Source organism: Sinohyriopsis cumingii, chromosome 17 (assembly GCF_028554795.1).
Source record: "Sinohyriopsis cumingii isolate HCF-2022 chromosome 17, ASM2855479v2, whole genome shotgun sequence".
Taxonomy (NCBI): Eukaryota; Metazoa; Mollusca; class Bivalvia; order Unionida; family Unionidae; genus Sinohyriopsis; species Sinohyriopsis cumingii.
Window position 1 is genome coordinate 39,777,610 of NC_142977.1, and position 12,720 is coordinate 39,790,329.

Below are 12,720 nucleotides of genomic sequence, written 5' to 3' on the forward strand. Positions count from 1 at the left end.
GGCCATCAAGAGGTTGGCAGTTATTGGCCATACACTTCTGCGAAGAAATGGAATATTTTTGTTGGCCCCAATGCATGTCCATCTGTCTGTGAGAACGTTTCTCAGCACTTGGCCCACATCACTCCTTGGAGGATTTTAATGAACTTTAGTTGGCTTGATATGTGGTTTGTATAAATGCACAATAAGTGTTTACTTGTTCTCACTGACGAGTGTTGTCAACATCTTGAAGCATGGGAGATAATCTGATATGTTTTTTTATTACCTGTGGCTGCAGAGATTTCCTAGTTTCACATGAATATGCATAAACCTGCCTTATGAATCATGGAAAGCACAGTTAAAAATCTTGCCATTGTGACCTATCTTGACCTTCATACTAAATGAGCCAATCACTGTTTAGCTTCCATAATCAGTAAAATGGGCACTTTAAATTTTTGGGAGATTGCTATATTGTTTTGTTGATGACATATTTTGGTTATTTGAACACGTGAAAAAAAATGAAATGTCTGCACAGGCATCTACAGGCGATAAAACAACATTGATTTTCTATCTTGGCGTATGATGATATCATGTTCTGGGGCATTTGTCATTAAAGGAGTTATTTTGGGAATTGAGTATATTATTGCTGTTCACACCACATTGGTTGGAGTAATTGTATTGAAACTTTGAAAACTGGATCTACAATGGCAGAAAGAGATAGACTTGAATTATGGGAGAAGTCACTTTTCCTTAAGTGAGAATTAAACGGAGAAGTGGGAACGAGGCAAGAATATATATATATAGAAATATCTGAATGTATCAGGTTCATATGCGGTATATTCTTACTTGAAGGTTATGTTTGAATGGAGAGATAATATACAGTGTGTTTTGGTCATGCAACTTCAAAAGAGCACAGTAGAAACTATACATTGTAAAATTTCAACTGTCAGGAGTACAGTAGCACCTGTCTTGTGTGAGTTGGGTGGTTTTCATAAAAGGTTTGTACAAGATTACTATTTTGAAGGTCAAAATGCAACAAGTTTAAGAAGTAAGTGGCCATCCATTTAGTATGTACACAAAAAAATCTGGTTAAGCTTGACCCCTCCCTGTACACATGCATATTTTTTTTTACACACACACACACACACCCGCCGTATGCGTGCTTGACACAACCCATCCCACCCCGAATTCTATAGAACGACCTATATTTAATCCATTTAGAAACAATCAAGGATTAATAATATTAATGTGTTTAATAACACAGATAGTCCACCAATGTTGAATGTTTGGCTGCATCAAAGAAATAAGCTCCGTAACTTTAAAACATTTGTCTAGTGTCCACTAAATTTCAAACGCCGACTGAACCCAGTCAAACAGGTTATGTATTTGACAAATTATTATCGAGGTTTCACCCCCTCCCTGTTTCCTCTGAGTACATACATTATCAGTAGACATCCCCCCCATATGCAGGCGTATGCATTTGGGTTAACCCTCCTCCATGCATATGTACTAAATGGATGGCCCCGTAACATCCATAGCTGCTGTACATGTTATTTAATTTTTAAAGTTCTTGTTAAAATATTGCAATCATTTGCAGTCAAAGTAATTTTGTATGGCAAGAAAGATGTACATATATCATAAAACGTGAACATTTACTAATTACTAATGTTTATTGTGTCCATAAATTAACTTGTCATAGGCATAATTTTCCATTTCGCTTCAAATGTAGCATAGAATATACTCAGTAAGCTATGGTAACACTTGTATGTCCTGTGTATGAATCAGTAGCTTTGATCAGGCTTTGGGTAAATAAAGGAATATATATTGGTACCAATGAATGAAATCATATTATGCCCAAGAATTAAGATCCAATCCTTTACCCTGCTTATTGATTGATTTTCCAACTCCCAGACAAAACATTATACCAAAATGCATTAGAATATATCCAGCCTTGACAGTACAAAAATTGATCTTTCAAAAATCCAAGTCTTTTATTTCTCTAACACCTTTCTAGCTTCTAAAACAACCCAAAGTGCTTTTTATTATGCATGATGGAAAAACAATTGGAGATGAATCTTTCCATTTTCATAACTCTTATAAGCTACTGATCTCCAAATTTAAGAACTACACAAGTATTTACACAAATTGCTCAAAGGATAATAAGCTGCAACAGCCTTCATTAGTGAAAATCGCATTGCAGAAGTTCCCTTGCCAGATGGTACGTATTTACAACTGAAATCATGGCTATAGACCTTGTCCTGAGTTATATCAGTACCAGACATATTTTAAAAACTCTTGTCCATCAGGTTGATGAGGAACACTTCAGTCATCCACTGTTTTAGTGGGAACAAATGGTTCATGGGTGCGTAGGTGGCTGATGAGGCTGCTGTGCACCCTGAACGTTCTGTGGCATTGTAGACATAGGATGGTAGCAACGTGGATCATCTGTTTACTGGCTCAGCATCTCCTGGCCTGCTTCTTTTGTTCTGCAACAGCTGTCCTGTTGGCCTTGCAAGCTGCAGCACCTTTAGTGATCGAACAGCGCCACATGACCCTGTCCTGGGCAGTCTGTTCCCATGTGTCATAGCTAATGCCAAAGTTCTTCAATGATGTCTTCATGGTGTCCTTATATCGTTTTCTCTGGCCTCCTATGTTGTGTTTACCTTGTTCAAGCTTACAATAAAAGAATTTTTTTGGAAGCCAGTGGTCTGGCATGTGAGCTACATGGCCTGCCCATTGCAACTGTGATTGCATCAAGATGGTGTAGATATTGTGCAGGCTTGCTTGGGCAAGGACCTCAGTATCAGGGATCCTGTCTTGCCACTTCATGTTGAGGAGTCTTTCTGAGGCAAGTTGTGTGGAAGTGGTTTAACTTATTCTCATGGAGCTGGTACACTGTTCAGGTTTTGCTGGTGTATATAGGGAGTATTATCGCTCCGTACATATTCAGTTTTGTCTGTAGACTAATGCCTCTTCTGTTACAGACCTTGGTGTGTAGTCTACCGAAGGCTGCACTGGCTGTTGCAATCCTGGCATCATTGTTTACAACGTTCTGAGACAGAGTGCTGCCAAGATAGGTGAACCTGTTCTTTGCGCTCATTTTTATAGCCATTGACTGTGATGTTTGGCTCAGCATATGGTTTTCCTGGGGCTGAAATTTGTGCAAGCATCAGAGAACTTGTCAACGCTGCATTGCATGTTAGCTTCAGAGCCAGCATTGAGGGCACAGTCATCAAGCAAACAGAAAGTCTCTGATGATGTCTCTGATAAACTGTGACCTTAGTTTTTGCTTGGAGCTTCCTGAGGTCAAACAGTTTGCCATCAGTTTGGTATCTGATACTGATTCCCACGTCACCATCTCAGAAGGCATCAGTGAGCATGGCTGAAAACATGAGACTGAAAAGTGTTGGCACCAGTACACAGCTTTGCTTCACTCCATTTGAGACAGGATTCTAGCTTCCATACTGGTGTGGAATTGCTGCACCATGGTGATAAATGTCCTTGGGCAAAAGGTCAGCATTCTGCTCCTGGCATTTCTCTTGCAACTTCATAGCAGCAAACACCATAATGAAGGTTCCACGCCCCTTTTGGAATCCACATTGGCTTTCTGATAGGAGTCAATGGTCAAGGTATGATGTGAGATGGTTGAGGAGAATCCTGGCGAGTATCTTGCCTGCGATAGAGAGCAAAGAGATACCTTGATAGTTGTCAAAAGCCTGACAATTTCCTTTGCGCTTATGCAGGTGTATAATAATAGTGTCCTTGAATTACTGTGGGATCGTCTCTTTTTGCCACATGAGATGAAACAACTGATGGAGCCTTTCAGTTAGAGCTGCACCGCCTTCCTTGCATATCTCTGCTGGGATGGAGTTGGAGCCAGGTACCTTGCCACTAGAGAGCAGACGTATTTTCTGGGGCTCTAACATCTAAACCATAATCATCTTCTCTCATTTGCTATCTTTATTTCAGTCATTACAAAATAGAAATTTGGAAAACCTATTACTGACCAATATTCTAATCTAATAAACCAAGCCGTGTACCTGTCACGATATCCTATACTGTTGGTTACACAGCCATGTCAGTATTAAGGGTAATGAAAAAGCGGATTGTATTGCTAAAAATAGCCCAGTCTCTTCAGCCAACCGATTTTAAAATGCCATACACTGATTTTAAACCTGGTATAAAAAATTCTTATATAGTACAAAAAAACCTCGAAAAAGGAATTGTTCTGTCAAGGCCTTGAAAGCACTTTGAGAATTCAAAATATTGTCTGGGTACCTTGAAAAGCCTTGATTTTCATAAACCAAAAGAAATTAATAAATAGGTTTCATTTTACGGAATTAAAAGGAAATGGGTGAAAAAACTACAATAAAAACATTCTCTCACTTTTCCACAACTGGCCACTGTGCAGCTCATACATTTTGAACTTCTGATTGTACGAAGTCTGGATGTAGCAGTGCTTTACATTTGAATCATTCCCTTTGACATAGCTGGCTGCCGATTCCAACTTCAGTGGCTAGATGAAGAAAAATATAAAGTTTTGATTATTAGCTTTCTTAGAGAGCTTTGCAAAATGCAAATTATGCCGGAAGGATATTAATTTGCATGCAATGGGAGACAGTGCTACACTGTCACATGCAGCTGAAAATAAAACCCCAAGCTCTTGTAATGGCGCTTAATACAGGCAAACAAGAAGCCTTCAGCATGAAATCATTTTTGATGAAAGAGTTATGTCTGTCAACACACAGATTCAAGTTTTAAAAAGAAACCGTATATACCAGTAGTTTTAATTTGGGATTGAGTGGAAATAGGACAGATGATATTGCAACGAACACGATAAATCTAAAAATAAAAAATACAGCTAAGCTGAGAGAAATATTAATATATCTAATATGAAATAGTTTAAAATATCCATATGCTGTTTTTAAATAAGAGATAATATATATATATATAAAAAAACAAATAGTACTTTTTTTGGTTTTGGGGGATGAGTGAAGAAGAAAGGAAGGTACTGAGAAAGACATTGAGAGAACAACAGCTGCTGATGATGACTATGCATTGAAAGCAAAGATCAATAGGATAATTTCCTTTATCACAACATCAAAATAATTTTTGAGAAAAAGTGAAAAGGACAAAATTGCTAAACATGGAGCTCTTGAAAAACAGCTTGATGACAAGCTACAAGAACTAAAAAATTCACTCTAAAATATGGGAAAGATTTCAATGATCATACTATTGACTTCATTTAAAAAAAAAAAAATTAAAATAAGTTTGCAGGAAATGTTCCTTGTATGGAGTAAGTATTAACTTGTGTTGCGTAGAGTTTCATTTATGTATCCTTTAAAATTAATGTAATAATTCACCTTGAAAAACGTGATTTTGAACCATGAAAAAAACCTTGAAAATTTTGAAAGAAATATTCTGTTAACCCTGATAGTAAGTGGCAGGCAAGGTGAAATGATGCTGTCGATAACAAGGACCATGTTGTCCATCCTACCTTTATGAATGACCACCTTCCTTGAGAACCACTCTTGGGGATGAAATAGTCATTGCAAGAGTTAGAATTAATGATACTTATATAACCTGCTCCTTCATGTTAAAGGGTGAAGAGCCACCTGAGTGCATTTATTGCCATAACACTTCACTGTAAGGCACTTTATGATAGATTGTTTCACTCTCAACTTACACATGATTGTTACTACTATGTTAGCACATGAAGGAACTTTTGACATGGTAAATGCATCTTGAATTTTAAATTTTAGTTTACATTTATTCAGCAGTATAGCTTGTGTCTAACCCTATTTCCTTTGAATGTATTTAACCAACATTTGTACTGTTAATTACCCAAATTTATCTTTAATTATCCAATTACCCTTTATACACACTATATATCCATATCATATCCTGTTGAAGTGAAACCGTCACACCCACCCACCATGTCAAAGTCATTTTTTGTTTTTTATTGCTTGTTGGTAATAGACCTTTTTGGTACATTCTTTTTTTATCAATCAGTTTTTATGGTGCTATAAAGCCTTACAGTGCTGGTGCACCATACAATAAGCAGAGAACCAGCCATAAGAGGGAGTTAATCTGTCCAGATTTGTTTAAATTTAAGTCAAAACCAAAACACTTAATTCACCAATGATATAAAGAGACTGGCTCAAGGGTGTAACAGACTGTACCACGGTTAACAGACAAAGGCATGTTGTGTTGGTTAAAAATATCCACCAAGAACACAAATTTTCTATTGTGACAATTTAATCTGGAAAACTTGTCAGCTATTAAAGACAAAGGCAAATGCTTCATTCACCCTAGGCATTATGGATCAACTTCAAAGACAAATATACTCTACTTCAACAATTAAGCTCTTTCAAAACAGTCCTCATTATGACATTGTTTTTTTAATGGGTTTTCTTTAGTTGTTTTTTTTTTGTGGGGGTCACAAAAGATGAACAGTACAAACCTTTTTATTGTGTACCTCTGTGACTGCTCCTTGTAAAAAAGCAATGATTACTCATAAATGGGATGTACATGACTTTGGCACTGCAATGGCAGTTAATGAAGTACTTTAGTCTTCTTTTACTGTCTTTATGATGGCCATCCACACCTGTTGATATTAGAAACTGGTAACTGGACTAAACTTATGCTTTGTTTTTTTATAGCACATGTATACTCATAGAGAATCATGGCTTCAAAGTCCAGATTAAATTGAGGTCATTGGTATTTAACTTTTTTTGTGGCGCATTAATGCATAGCACTGTTGTTTTGGAACAATCTACACTTGCAGACACATATCTTACCTAAGTGGGCGTGGTTACAAATGCAAGTGTTCATTGTTTTAGTGTCATTCATAACAGTGTTGAAATATACATTTTTTGCCACAAAATTATGGTTATTGGTTGCATTCTGCAGGTGGTTGCTGACGACAGTGCATTTATATAATAGAATCAATCCATGCATGATGATTGTGGTTGAAAATGACAGGTGGTTGCTCATAGCTGAGCTCATTCAAGACAGATTTTACTGTACCTACATTACAGTATTCTAATTATTGGTACAGTGTATCAATTGCCACTTAAACAAGACATTTATTTTTTTGCTTTTTGTTTTTTAGTTTCTAAAATGTCATTGGAAAATGCAGTTGCAAACATTCTAAACTACTTTGAAACAACTACTGTAACATTCAAACCAGTGGTCACAGGTGTAAAGAGTAACCTGAACATTACCACTTCATTTTAAGGTATTTAATTCAAAATTGAAATGTGAACTTTTGAAAAGTGGAAAATTTTATTTGCTTGTCCAATTGGCATTCGATTATTCATTTCCAATTGAATCTGCACACAGCAATGAGCATATTGCAGGGCAAAGTTGTTTTTGCTTTCCTAACAGAAGAAGATGAAGTTTACATTTTTCATTGACTTGGTCACTAACTTTACCTGGTAGATTGACCCCTGTAATAGGTTTATATAGGCAAATATATTTTGCTTTCTTTCTCTGCATCTTTTTTTTTAAAGGAAATTCTTGAAAGATGGTCCCAAAAAGTTTTTTTTAGAATTGTTAATCAGCTTTTCTGCCACATTATTTAGATGATTGTATTGAAAATTTGTAAACAGGATTTGCGGTTGGTTGACAAGTGCCTAAAGGTTTTTTGGTTTTTGTCCTGTGAGCCAGTTTCTTGAAAATTATTTTATTTAGGAATTTAGTGCATCACTACTCATACAAAAAAAAAATAAGCTACCCTCCTTTTTTTTTACCAGTGACCACCTGGGACACGATTTCCTTGTTTCTAATGAGTATGAATAAACCTGCTTAACCAATAATTGTGAAGCAGAGCATCAGTTTCTCGGACAGTTAATCCAGTACGACCTTTTATACTGTTTGAATGAATCAAAGTTTCTCAGCATTTATTTCTTGATAGATGATGTAATTTTTAATGCGTATTAATGAAAACATTTTGTTGCTGACAACCTCGGTTGAAGGAGCTCAGTGGAGTTTTTGCCTTGGGCTTGCAACAATGTTTGTGCACTGGATGGAGGATTTTATTGAAACTTTGGCGAAATATGTGATTGTACAGTAACATTTTATTTTTCTCACACATGCACACATGGCTTGGAGTATTGTTTAAATTTTGTAGGCTAGATATGTGGTTTGTGTAGATTTTTGTTAAAAATTGTATTATGCAAGGAGTTCCAAAGTATTACAAGAGGTTTCCATTGGCAATTTTTTGGAGGTGATTTCTGCTGTTTTTTGTTTTTTTAAAAACGATATAAATTTTAAAAATTAAGTCATCATTGTTTGCCCTAGACTGCTTCAAGAATGATTGTCTTTGCACCTCAGTATAGAGACTGGATATTGTCATTGTCCCAGTATGCCATTATGTTCATCTGTTCAACCATCTATCTGTCGGTCAGTTTCTCCATTGGTGGAAAAATGTTCATTGCTTTTCCTGCATAGAGTGGTGGATTTAGATTAAACCATATGGGGCTAGATAGATGGTTGGTGTAGGTGTACAGTAAAGTTTAACTGGTTTTCTTATGGTGCATTTTTGGGGACATGACAATTTTTCCAGAAATGGTGTTATTGTGAGAATTTAGCTTGTCCTAACTACTTCACATGCTGTTTGGAGGATTTTAGTGAAAGTCTGTCTGTAGACTGGATATTTCGTTCATGTAGATGCAAAACAAGATTTTGTTAATTTCTTTTTTCCCATTTTTGAGGATATTTCTTAGAGAATTGTCAAAATAGTGCAAATTTTTAAAATTGTATCTTGTGTATCTTTTAATATGCAACCCTTTGTAATATTACTCCTGGACATTTAGAGATCTTTAGGATATACATGTACAGCTAGCTTGATACGCAGGAACATGCATGTGTTACAAATCTAGGGGTTTAGTTATATAACAAATAAGAAACAACTGACAAGTTTGTAAAATTGTAAATATGAATTTATTTCCCTAAAATACAATGTGAAAAAATTAAATTCTTATCGTATGGTGCATGAATTTTCTATTTCCTAAATAGTTTTATCAATTCCTATAGATCTCATGTAATCCGAATACATTCCAAATGTATTCCGAATGATAACAGTGATATACTGATGTTACAATCATGGTTTTAAATCCAAATGTTTTTTAGTTCATGGTAAATCCAACATAATCCATGTAGTCTTTGAATTATATTATATAAATATCCAAATGTCCTTCGAATAAATTCATAATAATCCAGTTAAGCTTTTATATAGGTATCCAGATGACCTTTCACATGAATGTTCTAACATGGCAATTGCAACAAATGATTATAACTGACTGACTGAATAAATCCACTCCTCAGTAACTCTTCAAAGACCAGTAATACTTTAAGAATAGTGATTTCCAAGTCCATTTTCTTTTATTTTGTGAAAATTATGCATTATGAAAACAGATCTGTGCATGACAGTTTCCACAAAGAGCTTTCCAACAGTTGATAATTTTCACAAGTTGATAGGCCATTGTGCTAAATAAAATAATTATTTCTCACCTCTAAGCACATAAGGGTAGCTATCATGCAGCGGTAGAGCATAGTCCTTTCAACAGACCAAGTCAGATCATGTATATATGCATACAATTTGGCAAAATGAACTAATTCCAACTCTATACCACCTTTAATAATACTTGGTCCATACCTTGTATTGGCTGGTATTTTGACACAGTTTCATTGTTGTTGGTATGAAATAGGAAATTCGTTTTTTTTTTACCATGTGAGTATATGTCATGAACTAACAAAGTTTTTTTTCCATTTCATTAGGTTGGAATGAACTTCTTATTGCTGCATTCTCTCATCGGTCAATATCAGTCAAAGATGGAATTCTCTTGGCAACAGGACTTCATGTACACAGGAGCAGTGCTCACCAGGCGGGAGTGGGAACAATCTTTGATCGTGTCCTCACAGAGCTGGTGTCCAAGATGAGAGAGATGAAAATGGACAAGACTGAGCTTGGCTGCCTAAGAGCAATTGTGCTTTTCAATCCAGGTATTTCTGAGTAAAATGATCAATGTTTATATTCATTTTCTATGTGGCTGAGCTGTAAATAAAGCTGTGTGACAAGGATGAGAGTTACTGGAATGTTTCAGCTAGCTTCCACAAAAATGAGCAGTTGATACTTTTGTGATCATGTATATATACCATATTTACCATATATCTTCGGGTAAGATATAATAAATGATTTGTTCCTGTCCCATAACTTATAGTTAAATATTTTAATACCTGATCATGACATGTCCAGAACTTACAAAGATGAAACAGATTGCCATAAATTTGCTGCCCCTACCTCCACATGTTCCAATAAAGCATGTAACAGAATACCTATTTGTTAACTAACCTTGTACTGTTCTTATTTATGTTTTGTTTTTGTTCTTGATAAGATATTTATGTGCAAAAGAAATGTATCCATTATCCAAAATCATAGCTGTGATAAGCTGACACATCCATCGTGCATATCGCTTATGTTGAGTAAAAACATATTGTTTGTTGATGTAAAGCTGTACGGTTGAATAGTGTTTGGTTCTTCACAAGGGTTTCAGCATGCTATCAAACTGATAATTGGATCCAATGAAATCATAAATGCGAGTGAATGAGAGAGGAAAGTAACTTATTGCTTCCATACACAAGCACTTTATGCCTGACAGTGTGTATGGTGCAAGAAAACGTGTTAAACATTGTGACAATATTTTGCCTTATGGGGAGACAATATAACCCCATGACTGGGATTTCCTTGTCTCGGTCCAAACCCCAACATAGATTCTATTAATCTCACAGATCTGAAGAAATAAAGGGTCAGTGTTAGACTATTGTTTATAACACTTGTGGAATCTCAAGAAATACATTCTAGTCATGTTTTATTAAAACCATGTATACATACAGTATACTGCATGCAATTGATTGCAAGTGTTCATTAGAACATGGGGCAAGTAACCATTGCTAAGACTATTTAGAATCACTGGTTTGGGTTTATGCCAATTATTCCATGCAGAAATAAATTTAAAAGATTTTTTAAAAAAAAATTTGAATACAAGATGCATACCCTTCCATAGAGCAAGATATAGAAAATGGCTTTTTAATATAATGATCCAATAAGCTTTCCTCCATAAACACTTCCACTTATTAATATTATCATTGCAATTATTATTCTAATTCTTGTGAAAGTCATGTGATTAGATGACAGATTAAGCAGCATTAATAAACAGAACTCAGCCGCTATGGTATCCTAGTAGTTAGAGCATCTCCCTTGGATGTGGGAGGTTGTGGGTTCGATCCCCAGTTGAGTCATACCAAAGACTTACAAATATGGTACTAACAGCTGCCTCACTTGGCGCTCAGCATTATGAGCTTAATGTTAGGACTGGTTGGCCTGGTGTCAGGATAATGTGACTGGGTGGGACATCATACTACATGTCTGCGGCATGATCCCCTAGTGTTAGACATCACTATAAACTCTTACACTGCAGACATCATAGCGAAATGACTGAATCTGTTTTAAAGCTACGTTAAAAATCCAAATCACACACACACATAAACAGAACTTAAAAAGATCTTTGACTGTGAGGAAGAGGCTATACATTGTAATTATGTGTTTATCTTTTGAAATGATTTTTATTAGACCATATTAAAACCCACATAATATAGAAGTTGAGAGATAATTTACATAGGTTCTGTTCCTTCATTATTACATAAGTTTGCATGGGATTGGTAGCTGTTGTGTAAAGGGAGCAATAGCAGAATTTTAGACTTACCAAGCACCACCATATGTAACTTGAGCAATACAGTTTTTGCAATGTCTGTCTATTCATAAATATTGTTGTTTCAAGAGTACAACTCAAAAATATTTCAGTATATTTCATTTAAACATGGTATGCATGTCAGTCATCTTGAGAACAGTGTAGAATCCTATTAGATCATGCCATAGACATGTAGTATGATGTGATGTGATTAGGATTTTTATCATAGCTTTAAAAAATTTTCAGTCATATCGCTATGATGTCTGCAGTTTGGCAGTTTATAGTAATGTCCAGCACTGGGGCATCATGCCACAGACATGTAGCATGATGTCCCACCCAGTCACATTATCCTGACACCAGGCCAACCAGTCCTAACACTAACCTCTTAATGCTGGATGGCCAGCAAGGCAGCTCTTAGTACCATTTTCGCAAGTCTTAGGTATGACCTGGCCGGGGATTGAACCCACGACATCCCACATCCAAGGTGGACGCTCTAACCACTAGACCACCGGAGCTGTAGAATAATTACTACCTAGATTGAGTACTTGGGGTTGGAATATGTACATATTCAGGGGACCAGAAGGAAGGGTAGGTGTATGTCATCAAGATGTCTCCTATTTTAGAATGGTGATATATTTCATTTAATTCAGTTAATAACTGAGATGCATCTAAGACCGGCTCTTTCTTGAACACAACTTTCTGCATCATGTTTCAGACATTTCAAAGGTTGATCCTATTGTTTATTGAGAATTATGAATCAATATCATGGTCAGGAGAGAAAGTTTCATTGGAAGTACTAGGTATGTGATTCTGTGTTCACACACTGATAATACACAGGCTGCATCAGTCATTTCACAGGCACAGTTTGATAATCTTGGCATGATTGTAGATATTGCACAGAAATGTTGGGTCTGAAGTGCAAATATAGGCAAGACGGGAGTAATTTCTGTGACATGGTTTTGCTTGTTATTTCCATAGACGTCAACTTTAT

At 36.0% G+C, this 12,720-nt stretch overlaps 1 protein-coding gene across 10 annotated transcripts in view; it reads left to right on the top strand.

Annotated features, from left to right (window-relative positions):
- The window catches only part of LOC149778467 (retinoic acid receptor RXR-like), a 129,572-nt gene that overhangs the window by 105,323 nt on the left and 11,529 nt on the right, over nucleotides 1-12,720 (top strand). For all 10 annotated transcript variants that reach the window (XM_089939311.1, XM_089939314.1, XM_089939312.1 and 7 more), the window contains one exon: nucleotides 9,760-9,984. In XM_089939311.1, the coding sequence (XP_089795437.1) occupies nucleotides 9,760-9,984 (225 nt within the window). The remainder of the gene's footprint in view (nucleotides 1-9,759; nucleotides 9,985-12,720) is intronic.